Source organism: Oratosquilla oratoria, chromosome 44 (genome assembly GCF_046742065.1).
Source record: "Oratosquilla oratoria isolate Oo_2021 chromosome 44, ASM4674206v1, whole genome shotgun sequence".
Classification (NCBI taxonomy): Eukaryota; Metazoa; Arthropoda; class Malacostraca; order Stomatopoda; family Squillidae; genus Oratosquilla; species Oratosquilla oratoria.
This window is the reverse complement of record NC_134820.1, coordinates 11,807,014-11,823,900: the sequence shown is the minus strand read 5'-3', so window position 1 is coordinate 11,823,900 and position 16,887 is coordinate 11,807,014. Positions and strand designations below refer to the sequence as shown.

Sequence of the window (16,887 nt, the reverse complement as noted above, 5' to 3'; positions counted from 1 at the left end):
CTTATATATTTTCCTTCCAAGGATTTACATAAGGAAAGATTTTTTTTAAGAATACCACCGTAAGATTCTTACAGTGGTATTCTTATTTTTTTTCTTATATTAATCTTTCCCTTCCAAGGATTTATATATGTTAAGATTTTTTAAGAATACCACCGTAAGGCCTCATAAGGTACTGTCAGAAGTCAATTACAAGAATTGTCCCTGAAACTCTCTAGCGAGGCGAATCACTATTCGTCCTCGTAGGTAGAGTTAAATGAACTAAAATTATATTTAGTTTAAGAATACACACAAAAACTAAATCAGTAATAACGAGCCACGGTTTCAAATGCACCTATTCAAATAATAATAATAACAATGACAAAAATCATATAATGATGATGATAATAATAATGAAAAAATAATAATAATAATAATGAAAAAATTATAATAATGAAAATTATGATAATAATGAAAATAATTATAATAATAATACAAATAAAGAAGACATAAATAAAATTATACTCTGGACGAGTGGCCAAGAATCCCAATCCTGTTTAAGAGTTCGTAGAGCTCAAAATCACACGAAATACACACGACACGGGACGCTTACGCTCATCTTCAATTCGGTAACGCACTGTATAGATTCTATTGCAGGAGCTTAACGGCTTTACATAACTCAAGGCTGTGGGGGCCAGCCCGCGCCCCCGCCACCCTCCTCACCTGAATACATAATGTATGCGCCTGGCGTTCCTTGAAACGTAATATGGCGTCACCGTGGGTGTTACATGTTACATGGGCGCCAGGCACTACCGGTTCTATCCCTAGGGGCGTTATAGCAACCAAAGAGGTGGACTCCTCTATGTGAAAGTGGCAAGATAAAGAAAATGGGCAGAGGTGAAGTGGACCGGAGGGGTGTCCGCCCCCCCCTAAAAAGAAAAAAAAAATATATATATATATAATATATATATGTATATATTTATAATGTATATATATATATGCAAGTTTCACAAAGCACACGTGAATACACAAAGTATGCTAAACACTGGTGTTTAGCATATATATATATATATATATATGCATAAGTTTCACAAAGCACACGTGAATACACAAAGTATGCTAAACGAAGAAGAAGAAAAGAAAGAAGAAAAAGAAGAACCCGAAGTGCATGTGGATGTGACTCTCAAGCTGTTAGGTTCTGCACAGAATACACCGTGATCAAGAAAGAAAACACTCTCCACTCGTGTTAATAACACATGCCCAGTCAGGTATATGTTACAGAATGCTAAGGCCCTGGTCATACTAGCGGTTTAAACCGCGCGGAAATAGCGTCGTTACCGCATAGTCATGGAAAAAGAGCGCGGTTGTTTGTGTACACCCCCTCTGACTTGCATTGTATTTGAATTACCGAGACTAAAACCGCTACTGTGAACAAGGCCTACATCTTCAGGCATTAAACACATTCTTATCCCCAGGAGAGAGAGAGAAGAGAGAGAGAGAGAGAGAGAGAGAGAGAGAGAGAGAAATATAATGGCTTCCAATTGCATGGGCCAAACATCTCAACCTCCCCACCAATATAACACAGAAAAGATTTCCGTTCTACATAAATTAATTTAAGATTCTCCCGTCAGGGGGCGCCATAGCGGGTAGGTTTCCTCCATCTCGTTTTGCCCTCCTCCTCCTCCTCCTCACCTCCAACCGCCTGAACATAAGAATGAAGGTGACTGCAAGAGACCATAAGGCCTACATTATGCAGCTCCATATCCATCACCACCTGTCATCCCCATCCATGAAGTTGTCTAATAGTTTCTTAAAACAACTAACTTTCAGCGCTTACTACATGGTTACTAAGTTTATTCCATTCGTCGACCACCCTATTAGTAAACCAATTCTTGGCTATTTCCTTTATAAATCTAAATTTGTCCAGTTTATAACCATTACTGCGAGTCCTGCATCCAGGAACCCTCCCTCCTGGCCTCGTTCCGTCTCTCTTCATTCCGTCTGGTTTCCATTTTCAGCACCCTCAGGCTCCCAACACACTCCATCATGTGCCCATACCACCCGAGCCAATTGAGAATAGCAGGTGACTAAGTAGATGTTGATCTAGGTAAATGCGGTCCAGCAAATGCCTTGTCCGGTCGTACTCCACCATCAGGGAAATCTATGGATCCAGAAGCAGCCTAAAGTGGTTATCACGCTCGGATATATCCATCAAACCTCCGACTAATCGGCGGTACCACCCACCCCCACAACGTTTTCCGCCGTAAAATCACTAAGGCAAAATATTTTGTTCTCTCAACAAAAACACATAGAATATAATTTGATATGCTGAATTTATATTCCTCCAGGATATCAGATTACTTCCCGAAAGCTTCGGGCTGCAAATTTGCTCCAACAGTCGGCGGAAAAATAGCCTAGTGTGATCCAACTCCAGGAGTCGGTGCCGGCCACGGGGCCTCCCGGCCACCTCTTCGGGAATTCCTACCTGGCCGGTTACTTCTTCGGCCTTTCCCTCCACAGTATCTCACCCTTCTCCATCATGTCGGTCTGTCCACCCAAAGCGACGGGACACCTGCCATCCAAAGGACTCACCCATCTTTTGTGGCTTAAATGACTGCGGCAACTTATGCCACGCTACTCTTCCAAACTTCCCTATCTCGCTCCATTATATTATATTATATTGACACTAGTAACAATTACTTCGGTGCAATTTATTAAACATATTAATGTGTCATTGTGCGACATACCGTCCACTATTAAGAGTAAACATATCCAAGTTTTCGAATTGTAACTGCTCAAGGTCAAAGTTCTTCATGACAAGTTCCACATGAGAAGAATTCCAAGACAATGATAACTAAAGGCCTAAAATAAGACCTTGATTACATTTGAAAATTCGCTAGGGATTTTTCACTCTTGTAAGACACAAGACTGAGTGATGAATATGATTACTGTTGACGGGAGATTTTAAGATTTCGAGATTTTGAGATTCCGAGATTCCGAGAGAGAGAGGGGGGAGGGGTGGGAGAGCGAGAGAATCAAAGTACATAAACCCAAATTACTCGAAATATATATATATATATATGTGTGTGTGTATAATAATAAAATAAATCAATTTAATAAATAATATAGAGATCACCGCTACCATCTAAAACTTCCATGTTAAATGACCCAGGCATTTCGTGGTAATGTTGAGGGAAAAAAAGAGAAAAAAAAAAAAAAAAAAAAAAAAAAAAACACTCCGATTCACTCTGTACGAAGTAACAACAGTCTGAGTCATTCCATTCTGGGTCCACGTTCCTGAGGGGGATTAAGTGGAGTCAAGCTACAGTGGGGAAACTCACTCGTTACCAAACCCTTCTCACATTACCCGTACTTATGGATTGCTGTTCCTGGTGACCACTTAAACACAGTACATAATCACTAAGCATCCACTAACTCTCACTAGATTTCTGTTAGTGGTCCCTTGGACAATGGGATCAGTAGTGATGTTTGTACATTTGCGGACAACACTAAAACAGGATGCCAAATTAGGTCAGGAGAAGAGGCAGAGATACTGAAAGATCTTAACAAATTGTTCAGATGGTCGATCAAATGGCAAAGACTTTAATATCTCAAAGTGCAGCGTGTTAAACGTAGGTTTACATAACCCAGAAAGCAAGTATACCTCAGAACACCTTTTCTGAGAAAACTGAGTGCGAGAAACCTGGTAGTTCTAGTGAGTCCTGACCTTAAATCCAGGAAATAGTGTATTAGCACCAGAAACAGAGCTAACAGAACATTAGGTTTCATTGCTAGGACTATTACAAATAAAAGTGCAGAGGTAGTTATCAAACTCTATCTGGTTTTAGTTTAACCTATCCTTAACTATGCGGGACAGTTTTGGTCTGCGTCCCATAGAATCGATATCAATTCACTAGAATCAGTACAGAGGAGAATGACCAAAATGATACATGGGCTCAGAAATTTATATTGCGAGAACAGGCTTAGGAACCTTAATTCACACTTTGGAAAGACGCACGGTGCGGGGTGACCTAATATAGGTTTTCAAGTGGATCGAGGGCTTTAACCAAGGGGATGCAGACAAGATCATCATATTAAGACAACAGGGCAGGACTCGCAGTAATGGGTTTAAATTGGACAATTTTAGACTTAAGGAGTACATAGGCAAGAATAGGTTTATCAAAAGTGGTCAACGAATGGAATAGACTTACTAACCATGTAGTAAGCACTGAAACTATCGGTTAGAAGTTTAGATAACTTTATGGATGGGGATGATAGGTGGTAATGGACATGGGGCTGACTAGTGTAGGCCTTATGGTCTCTTGCAGTCTCCTTCATTCTTATGCTCTTCTTATCAATTCCCTTGAAAATCCAACTCATTCACGGAACACATACACGACTCTATCGGCCGAAGCTACGCACTTCCTGGTTCCTCAATATAACCGTTACCTATACAAACGCGGTCACTTCCAGCCCTACACACACACACCGTCTGGCCAGCCCGGTTGCCTTGGTAACCAATTATCTGTTCCTCACAAGCAGGCTGGGATATGGATGTCATAGATGTCATTTCCTGGACGTTCTGGCATCGTGGCCAAACACGTGCGCGCACGCTATCTTGATATACTCCATTCTACAGCAACAGGTACTCCTAACACTCCAATAACAACGAGACTCCCACTCCCAATCAAATGCATTCAATCGACCGGTCCTAGGTAGGTAAATATCAATAAAAACGATCGCTACAGTCCATGCGTTGACATAGCTTTTCGAATTGTGTCTTGCTGCATTGTCACGATCCGAGCGGTGTGGCAAGAGTCAGGGATGGCCCTTCATCCACGAGGAGCTAAAATGAGTAGGGGCAGTCAATGAGTTATCACGTGTAGGAAGTGTGTGTGTGTGTTTCAGTCGGCCACCCCCTTTACAGGGGGAAAAGCGCTTCTGGCATTCGTGTGCATACTTAAACGAGGTAGAAAAGTTCCATAGGTTGATCGATATCGCCAAACCAATACAACAAAAAATAAATAAAATAAAATAAAATAAAAGACAAACGACGCTGCCCATTGATACTTCAGGTTCTGTGCATTGGTAATCTACAAAATCTAGAACCTTCGAATATTAGGAGTCAATACAGACTTTCAGAAACGTCCAAAAGAGGAGCGACCTATAGTCCTCTCGAGTGGCCACGTGTCCCTCTCAGCGTCCTTGAGGTGACAATGCCCCACTGAGGCAGAGTCATGATGAGAGATTTCTTAAAGAGTGCAGCAGAACGGAGGAAGAGTTGTAGAAGACGTAGATGACAATCAATTCTCTTTGAGGGAAGATTAGTCTGCAGTCGTACAAAGACTGTCCGTGACTCTGGTGTATAGGAGAACTACACCCATACGTATAAAGTACTTATGATGCAGTCTCCCATACAGGGGGTGACCCTCGGCGATTTCTTAAGGTTTGAAGAGGAGGACTGTGCTTTCCTTGGCCTATACAATAACCTCTCCATCCTCCTCCTCCACCTAGTTCTCGACCTCGCCACGTGCGCCTTCGTCATTACCGGTATCCCTTGATCATTTAGCCCCATCCTTCAGCACGTGCGCCTCCTCGGAGCTGCCTAAACCAGAGTTCGATTACGAAAAACCGTTAAAAAGAACAACGTCGCCTATTGTATTGCATCGTATGCGTAGGAAAATAGATTAGCCACAAATGTGTGGTGATACGAGCCATATTAGTGATGACAGGTTAGGCTAATCACTCAGCATGTAGAAGATATACAAATCAGAAGTTAGAATATAAGTATACCAAAGGTCAGATAAACTAATCAGAAATAAAATATAGTTCATATTATGATAAAGACATTGGTGACAAAATAGAATCTACAATGTCAGTTAAGTAGAAAGAACAGAAGAACATAGAAATGGTTAACACAACGAGTATTTAATCGTGGGTCAGACATGAGAAACAGGATCAGAAACATGACTTACGAACCAATTAACGTTGATATTTTGGTGAGGTTACATTTGCATATGAACATATGTGATTACTATTACTACAAGAGTTTGAAAAATAATTTATTTTATAAAAAAAAATCTTATTCATGAATAAATAAACTATGTATACCCATCCTAACGTCAGGGCGCATTTTTTCGAATGTATTCGAAAGGACGATTTCTTTTATTCAGAAACAAATTATGTAAACATGTACTGAGGCCTAGTCTTACCCTAATATACCTCACGAAAACATGTAAAAATGACTTTAAAATGTTTCTCGTGACGGATACATCTGCGGCCACTGTACTTCCGAACGCGCTAAAGCAGCTCACTGTTGGAATTTCCAACAAAAAGAAATTCTTTATATTTTTTGAAACGGCACAATAAAAATTCCCCACGCTTACTGTTACTGTAATTATATGTTTTCTCTTTAAATTATGTTAATAACAAACCCCGAAAAACAAATACATACATTCAATGAAATTGAGCTCCCTCGCGTGGTCTATTTCCCGCCAAAAGACTCGACTGGCGTATTTCCGATGGTCCAGAAACAGCCAAACACTACATTGTGGCGTACTTTTCGGTTAATCATATTTACACATTTCTAAACACAAGATTTCTCAATTCATTACGGCATGTTGTCGAGTTTTTACTATGTACTTTGTGTACTAATGGGACATTGAAAGTAAAGAAATTAATGCAATATTTAAATATTCCTCTACGGCCAAGGACCTAACACATATAGCACAGTCAACGCACGACGAAAACAACTTTACTAATCACATGTGCGCATACTTTCATTACAATATACAAACTTGATTACGGTGTAAATGTAGATCATGCGCATTATCAAGGGTAACCCCAAAGTCTTGCTACATTAACAATATTATATAGAGCAACGCTGCTACATACTGCCTGGTATCAATATAACAAATTTTACAATTTTATCTCGCCAAGCATACAAGCCATCATCATATATTACACATTCATCATACATTTAAATATATTCAACTAATTCAAAATCTACAACTATATCCCACTGTACTCCTAACAGCCCCACCCCCATGTGGTCCTACCCTTCCCACGCCCGCACCAACCATTCGGCGGCGTCTACTCCTCCTCTCACCCTAACCCTCCGCTACCTTCCACAGTCCCAGACCAATCGATACGAGTGTCTACCACTACCACTCCTGCAACCACTACCGTATCGGCAACCTTCTACAGAGGTTAAACCGCGGTCTATGTAACATAAAAATCACTGAATAACAGAAAAAAATAGTAACATAGTTCCTAAATCTTTGACAGCCCGCAATTATATTTTTATAGCAGTCATTACCTTTTCCTCGTCTTTCTACACGATGACAAACCCCGCTTCTCCAACCAGGACATTCTCAGACTTTTCTAGAAACTAAACGCACTACTCTTTTGCTCCAATTGTACATTAACGTCGAGCAACAAGGCAGTATTGTTAGAACTTTCATATCATTATAAGTATTGAAAAAATGCAAGTAGTCTTCCATTCAGATGTATCGTTCCACCTCGCATATGGATGCAACCTATCCATTCACAAAGAACGGGTCTCGTAGATTTCTCCAGAAAGAAACTTTGAAGTATTGTCTGTCATATTAGTGTACATATTTTCTGTCATTATATTGTGGCAGCTGGTAGTTCTTAGCTTTTATATATGGAAAGGTGGAAGAAAATGTTTAGGGTGTTATAGATCCAAGGCACATCAAGAAACCAAATGTTAGGGCCGCACTTGATGGAAGTAAAGCTGTTGAGTTTTGAAAACGGGTGTCAGAGAGATGAACCTCCCTGACGTCCCACATGCAAGTCCCCCGAGTTCCATGATGATACAACTTAAAAAAAAAACTAAGTAAATATTGGTAGGAGGACTTCTATACCAAGTGGGGAAGAACATGATAATTCAGTCATGCATCTGAAAGTTTGGAGTATATTCATGAAGCAACCGAAGTGAGATCTATTTTTGCAGAGAAAGTCACAAAAAATAAATAAAATAAAAATAAAATAAATAACAATTCCTTCTAAAAGTATTAACCAGTCATTGCCTCATTTTTTATTGAATACCCACAACTGCCACAGAGGATGGCAATGGTCTTTGAGATATTCCATTGATCGCCTTAGGAAGAAACCTTGGACCATTGAATTAGAGAGGAACTTTCTATGCCACAGACTGGAATTAGTAAGATGGGAGCAATTACTGGTTGTTAGCTCTATGTGTTTAAAAGGTTAAAGAAATACATTCGAAGTTGATAGAAAAATCTTGGACTCAACACAAACAACAAGTTAGCTTTTCGGGGCCATACATCCAAGTGGAAGTAGGAAACTGAAAAGGTTTAAAAACCAGTGGCGGGCAGGGAAAGTACTCTTTTGGATGTCTCTTTTGGAAGATCACATTATGCAGGTATGTCATTAGACCAGAGGTTCTCAAACTTTATTGCTTACTGCCACACTAATGACATACCTTGGGCTTTGACAGTGCACCAACTCTACAGTCAGTGTAGTCTAAGTTTGGTATCTATTCCACTGACAGAAATACACATCTGGCTTAATATTAGTATGAATATGTGCATCCATGCATGTGTAATACTAAATTTAAGTACACATACCTAACCATAAAATTTGCATGGCACACTTAGGGGAATAGTTGCAGCACAGTTTAAAAATCACTGCATTAGTTCCTTTAAAACATGGTCATAAATGGACTACAAGAAAATCAAACTTACAAAGGAGAAGAAAGCAACAGCAATACAGAAGTAATACAGGTTGTGATCAGACTAAGGTTGTACAACCTGATTCAATTTCAACAGAAAAAGAAACATCTTCAAGATGAAAATGAGGCTTTCGAAAACAAACGAGTACAAGGAATATCAGTTGGAAATTAAAAACGAATTCTAAGAAATAATGGAACTAACATCAAAGTTATGGATTTTTTCTAAACTTCCAGAATATGTGCATGGAAAACTGTGCCAAGGATTAGTACGTACATACATACATATATCAAAGGGTATTTTCCCTTTATAAGGGAGGTAGAAAAAAGGCATAAAAACCACTCCCACCTATTCCATCCCCAACATACTCCCCTCCCCATCTGCCCTCTTATCTTGACACCTCCTGGATGACGGGTCATCCCTACATCTTGCCCACTGCCCTGGGTCAGAAGCAGTGTCATAAGACACAGCACATCCACAGCAAGGCCGCTTCATTAAACTGGCGACCGCCCCTCTCTGTCCCCTCATGCAGAAAAGGATGATCCCTTCAGGCTGTGTCAATTTATTTCTCACACATACTCCTTCACCCCCCATCCCCCACCCACTCCCCCTCATACATCATAGCATCATCCATACACAATCATTCTCCATTCAACCCTATCTTCTGTCCTCTCCCATCCTTCCTCAACAGACATTCCCCTCTTTCCCAATGCCCCTTTTACCCCATACATCCATCCATCTCATCTTAGGTTGCCCCCTCATGTTCACCCCTTCCACCTCTGATTCCACACCTCTTTCACTGGTCTTCATTCATTCTTTCCATGTGTCCAAACCATCCTAAGGGTTAGTAAGAGAAATAATTATTGGTTCAACAAAAGATGCAAGGCAGCAAAAACATGACATGAAAGAGAAAGAAAACCAACAGAACTCTGGATGGAAAAAAGATTGTTAAAAAAAGGTACAATTTTCTTCTGTGAAAATGAACCTAAACTGTTTACATGTTCACCAATGACAAACTGACATATAGAAAGAATCACCAAGGCAAAATTAGAAGAGGGGCAATCAAAATGCATCAATACAACCTAAAATAATAATAATACAATAAATCTAGTTAATTTCACTTAATTAACAATGAAGAGAAAAGTAGGAATATGGGGTTAAAAGCAATAAGCATGGTTGTGAAGGATTAAAACAAAGTATGAAAGATATAATAAATTACGTTGGGAAGCCCTTGGGTGTGGCAGGAAATCCAACAGTAGAATTAATGAATGCAGAGAACTGGTGGCCAAGATTCACAATACAACCAAGTTTTTATCAGAAGACAGTATAGTGCTTCAGGACTGGAAGAGGGCCAATGTGGTACCAATCTATAAATGAAGTAATTGAGGAACCTCTTCATATAAAGAAGAGCATCTCTAACTTTCATTATAGCTAAATTGTGAGTGAAAGCAAAAGATGACAGGTGCATGGAGTGTCAGTACATATAGGGATATTTTTATGTTTCCATTAACATGAAACATTTTTTTTCTCATCCCCTGAAAGCAACAATATTGGCAGTTCACAAAGGTTTTAGAAGGCCTGATTTGTGAGTTTCTGAGTAACGTATCACAGCCTACTGATAGCCTCTGGCTGCAGCGGGCCAATGGCCAACATGCTTAAATATGGAAAGTTGCCAGAAACCAACTTTAAGTTCCCACAATTTTTTTGACTATCATCAATATACAAATTTTTTTCATATGAAGAAGTCTCTGATTGTGGGTATGGAAAAACTCCTTTTCTACAAAGCTTAAGTCAAATTTTCATGTAATACTTTGTATACACACCGCTTAATGCCCTACGATGCTCTATTCTATTCCCATCATCATGGAACCTCTACATGAGTGGGCCATCCTTATATATTCTCTCTCTGTCAAATGCAATAACTTCTTTTTAAGAGCATAATTATCGATAAATGAATCAAAGGGGGTCTACAGAAATTACTTTTTTTTTTACATATAAATAGAGCCCACCCTTATGAAGCCGTTCTCTATCAGTTGCAGGTTAAACTCAACATGTAAGTGTTGTTTCTACTCTGCTGACAGACATTGGCTATGTGTACATGTATTAAAGTGTTGTACTGATACTCATCCATCTTTGTAATACAAAAAATTTGTGCATTCAAAGCAAGTTCAGCTATATCCATGGTTAACCAATATTCAAATAATGAAAAGCATCATCACAGGCATCATTACTTTGGTTGTAAAGTGCATTACATCGATAAAAGCTGTCCCCTGCCTCTCATACTTGCTAACAAGTGTTTCAGGTTTCTCAACACGAGCAAAAGATTATAGATAGATAGACTTTATTTAGCAATGAATCAATGTACATGAAGTGCAAATAATGACAAGAACGCATAGTTCGGAAAAATAAATGCAAATTGCCAAGGATAACACAAAAAGCATGTATGCTTATTTCCATTGTGGTCCTCAAACCATAATGTATGCTTTTTATCATTCCTACAGTTTGGAGAACCCAAAGATCATGTTTTTGGTTGCTGATCAACCCGCTTGAAAAATAAAACTGGTATAACATTTGAAGCAAAGCATACTGTTTACATATCCTAATTTACCATCTGCTATTTGGGTAATGTCTCATATGCAACAGCCAAAGAAATATGACAGTGACAAACATTGTGATGAAATATGGTTAGACAAAGTAAAAGACATTATGGACATCCAACTGCTCATGTTACAATTGCCAAGACAAGATCTTAATCACCTCATTTGCAATTTAAATTTGCTTAAGAAGCTAAACTTTTGTAATTCAGGTCAGAGATGGAATCTACCACAGAAAGTTTCCTTTTATCATAATTACCATATTTCTATAGAATTTTTTTTCCCTTGAAGATGTTCTTACATAGTCCAATAATGTTCATTTTGTTATGGAGGCAACTGGCCATTAATATAACAATGAGTGCCACCCATTTCAATGCTAAAAATAAGCTTGAAAATGATTCTATCCAACAACAGAAATGCGTCCCCTACATTTCTTTGGTGCATGCACTGATTATGATGAATTAACATATCACGAACCTTCTTATGGGATGAATGTATGTGGTGACCTAAACGTCCTGGCACTTTTACTCAGCGTGCAGCTTAGTTGCACATAGATTAGCCTTGTTGTATGGCAAATATGACCAAAACAATCATCACTGATTGGAAAGGTTATCAAACCTCCATGTCTGTACTGAGAAAATCTATTTACCTTCATTGTACATACTCTAGTTGATGAAATTTTTTGCCAAAAATATGAACCCAAATTTGAGGAATAAATCCCCCCCACCCAGAGCCACTGATTAAAAAAAAATCAGGGATGGTATATTTGTAGGATCACAGATGTAGGATCTGATCTGAAAAATGAAAAGCCTACTGGTGAAAGCCGGTAGATTTCACCAGGACATGTTGGACATAAAAATGTGGCACCAAGATGATTGGAGTTATATGCTGATTACTGCTGGACACTAAAGATGTCATCATATACTTCTATATATTTGAGGCAAGGCTAAGTATTTACCTAATGGTGTATACAGACACGGAGCAACACTTGTTGGGTCTTGTCTACTATTCTCTAATTTTCTAACATACCTAGACTCAAATTCATGTACAGTGAGTCCTCCTTATACGGTAATTCTTTATCCGGTAAATTCACATTTATGGTATTTGGTAATTACTACCCTCGATTCTATTTATGGTAAGAAAAATTCACAGATACGGTATCCACTAGATATTTTGAAGAGGAAAGAGCAGGGAGAAGGTACGTCTGCCTATTATTACATGTTATAATGGGTTCGGTATACGGTAATTTCAATTTGCTGTAAGGTTTTCAGGAACGCATATGTACCATATAATGAGGACTTACTGTACTTGAATGTTCTAATGATCCAGCCAGTGAAATTACATCATACTGACAGGCTAACTCCCAAGGAAATGAGCATGTTCAGCTAGAGTCATGATGTTTATGCAGGATCCAGATATGGATATACAATTTTTTGAACAGTTAAGATATATTAGCTGGAAATTGTTTGCATTAAATTCCATGTTGTTAGTATCAATTTGTTTAATTTTTCTAAGTCCTCTTGCAATAGATATAATCCGGAAAAATACATTTCTTTGATGACCAGAGTGTCATCAGCAAAACTGATTATGTTGCTAGCTGTATTTATATGAAACATTCTTTCTGATGGATGACTTAATATATATCTCTTGCACAGCTTTCATGTCCTTTGATTACAATATGTTGCAATCTATGACAACAGCAGTAGTCAACAAAGATTAAAAAATACGGTAGAATCTCAATACTCAAACATCTCACATGTTGAACAAATCGGTTCACAACCAAACTATTTAGAGATTTTTTTTTTTTTTTTTGCTCCAGCAATTGACCAAAATATTGGTTCTCAACCAATCTGAACAGAGAGAAATGGAATGTGGGGAGAAATTCATAGTTTCATGGAAAAACATCACCATGCTGAAGCTGTATTCAGCACATCAGTATACTTGCTTTGGTCCTTGACCAAATCACTTCTGGAACAGTTTCCCTGAACGGATTGTGGGAGAACAAAGATCCTACCATGTAACTAATTTTCAGTATATATATTCAACCTGGTTCCACTGCATTAAAGATTCTGGAACCAACTGGTGGGTTCTATATCATACAGCAAAATGTCTAATACACTTTGACATGTATTATAGTATTGATACATACTGCATTTATAGGATGCACAGGCTTATAAGACACACCTCAGTTTGGGATGGCATTGTTTTGGCACATGCATGGTTGTGTTATTTGATTTCTCCTGAATGGTGTTACTTTACATAAATTACCAGTATGTATGACCTGTTATACATTATTACCTTTGGAGAGAGGGAGAAATAGAGAGAAAAATGTACAAGCAATCACATCTTTGTTTACATGTGTGAAAATGTTTATGGTGTGGTAAAAAGGCTACTGCTACTGTACACTTACCACTAGAACTAGCCACTACCACAAAGCTGATTTTCCGAGACTATAAAAAAGCACATCTTGTAAGCCATCAAATATGGCATATTTCTTTTTATTCTCGCATGACAGCATTTGTTAACACTCCTCGGGAGTGTTATCTGATTCTAGCCATATACATTAATTTTTTCTTTCTCTGCATAACGAGTGTCAATGATTATATTCAAGTATTTATTATCATTTAAATGTATCTGGATTATTTGATATTCAAGATGACCACAATGGAAATACGTTTCAAATGTCATCCTTGCAATATTATGCATTGTATTTTTATGTGTCTTTGACTGCAAAATAAAAAGTAAACTAATCTATCTAAATCCCGAGGTGGGCTGTAAGGCAAGTAGTCAAGATCTAAATGTTATTGGGACAGGAGTACTGATCACTGACCCGGGGATGTTTTGGTACTACCACACTGGGGACGTTTTGACTGGATACCCACTGAAGAAGTGTCCACAACAATCAAATGTTAAAGAATTACTGGTTTATTGTGGATATTCTAGTCCTTGAACGAGGAGACAAATTAAAAGAACAAAAATAAGAGATTGGATAACAACCTTATACATATTTGATATCATTATCTATGCCTGTGTTAGTCATTTTTGGGCGGAGTAGAGGTTGAAATTCTCTCAAGTCTCTCATGTAAGGTTATGAACTACAATGCTAAAAATTGGTGAAACTGCAATTAGGGATACAGTGTCCTTAAGCCACTGTATTCTAGGAAAGCTCTTTCTCATGATTTGTCAAGTGTGTCCTATTCAACCTTTATAATGCTCAACCACCATTTACATCAAATGACACTATTATTGTTTGTTTGTGGCTACTTTGTGTTGCAATTAAATTATAACAAAAATAATTATAACACCCTCTCACAGAGTATAAAAAAAAAATAATAATAATAACAATAATGATAATACCCTCAGAGTAAAAGTAACAAATACTGCTTGTCACTTCAGTTGCAAATTCCTTGTACTGTCAGCCATATTGTATAAACGCTTTATATTGTTAACCATGGTATCAATAAATGTCAAAACCACAATGACTGGGAAATAAAGTTGAGGTTGCAAGTCGGATAAATTGAATATTAGGATACAACCAAGTAACAAGGCAACTTGATTACAAGTTCACTTATAGCCCCCTCATTCGTCTTGACCCAAAAATATATTGGCAAAACCAATTAACCTAAATATTCTTTTGTAAGCCTATGACTATCTTAAGACAACTCAAAAGTCATTCCTTGGTCATTTCATTTTATACATCTGCTATAAAAAATGACACACAAGATACAGTGACATCATATCACTGATGAAAGAGGGATTACTGATGATACAGCTTTTACAAATGTGGCACCTATGATTGTGCAATTACAGACAAAAAATCCAACCAGCATGAAGTCCATTAATGTTCTCCCACATTCATATCTAAATTCTTCATTCCAGTTGCTTCTCTCCTGCCCTTCGGTAAGGATTAATAATTTCCATTCCATCCAATTAAGAACTGTACTGTATAATGTTATGTTTACCGTGTGAACAAAACATTCCTCATGAAATTGTAAATACTGTGGATTTTTTTAAAAGAATTCCGCCCATGGATATGACACACACATATAAATGTTTTCGCGCTTTATGAGTTTCATGTTCATTTGAGATGACAAAGCAACACACTGCTCCCTTCTTGTTGTCGATTTTACATTAAATGGTTAACCAAGTGTGATGGCAACGGCAACTGGGATCGCTGTTTTGGTGCCAAATAGGATTCAAGGTTGTCAGACGTATCCTGTCCTTTCATGTAAGTACTCATTCCACCCAAAAAACAAATACTTAATATTATTCATGTGGTAAATAAAAGTCCTCAAACATATTGAAACACAAGCGATATATAATTATAAGCAACCTAGTACAAAAATACCTAAATACATATCGAAATAACAATCCCAAAGTGTCTTACCTCTTGTCTCCTCTTCGACCATCGTCCACAGGGGCTCTCCTCCAATATTTCACTTTCATCCTCGCTGTCCTCCCCACTCTCCCGCGGGGATTTAGAATCTACGTCATTACCGTTCTTACTCCCCGTCATTATGGTTCTTCGGGGGTATGAACCTAAGAGAACAATTTAGATGGAATTTTCACTACCGACTCATCACCAGTCACTATTCTCCCGTCACATCCAAAAGGGAAACTGTTGACTTGCCTGGCCTAGCGTTGCCAATCGGGCTGGCTCGAGTTTAGCCAGAGCACCGAAAGATTGCGCCACCTTCGAGATCCGAACTTATCACAAATAGTTTTATAAAAACAAATAGAAATAAAAATATATCACTAATAATATATGTTAGAATTATAGTTTATATAATCTATGGATATGAGAATATTAACAGCATTTAACAAAATATTACAGAAGGAAGTTTGCCAAATTGTTATATTAAGGCTCAAATGGCAACATTCGATAGTTATAGATTAAGTTTAATCGATTAATTTCTTTCTTTCGTGTGAAATATTGATAGATATCAACACAAGTGGCATTATTATTTTTTCACGATGTAAGTAGTAAATATTTTCAAAATATGAAATTGTTTAGATATCGATCGTTAGAATTTATGACAATTTTCTTTCTAGAAGAACAGTTTCTTTTCTCAAGACTGTATAAGATTATTTAGCATTCCATCATGGATATAAAAGGTAAAATATGTACAAACTGCTAAGTTTTGCTTTAAATCAAATGATGCAATAGTAATAATTTGAGTTTTAAAAATGTTTTAACAGCTCATTTAACATCGTTAAATCTCTTAATGACCAAATTATTGATGCATAGTAATCATTTGACTATTGTAAATGTACAGCATCTACATACAACTTAGCAACAAACCTGCTCAAATGGCACCACTATGTCGAGACATGACGTCATCGAATCTATGAGCCAAGGACACAAATCTCGCCAAATCGCCGTGCACTTACTCTTCGGTGTCAGAAAGAAAGACGTTTTATTAAAATCTAAATCTGCATGATGTTCAAACAAATAGCAATAGATATAAAAACGTTTTCTGCGTATATGCACATGTATACCATGGAAGGTGTATGAAGGGCTATCAAGAGGATTTAATGTACGAAAGATTTATAGTACTCATTTTCTAGATCTTTCTGGAGACCAGGATAAAGAACATTGGGGG

General features: G+C 37.9%; 1 protein-coding gene across 5 annotated transcripts in view; it reads right to left on the bottom strand.

Moving 5' to 3' along the window:
- The window catches only part of Madm (MLF1-adaptor molecule), a 274,209-nt gene extending 258,282 nt beyond the window's left edge, over window positions 1-15,927 (bottom strand). For 2 of the 5 annotated variants that reach the window (XM_076180164.1, XM_076180166.1), the window contains exon 1: window positions 15,672-15,926. In XM_076180164.1, coding sequence (XP_076036279.1) covers window positions 15,672-15,800 — 129 coding nt within the window. In that variant the 5' untranslated portion in view covers window positions 15,801-15,926. Of the gene's footprint in view, window positions 1-15,671 lie in introns of all 5 variants that reach the window. The other 3 variants (XM_076180168.1, XM_076180169.1, XM_076180167.1) reach the window with 2 other exon arrangements.
- Between the last annotated feature and the right edge of the window lie 960 nt (window positions 15,928-16,887).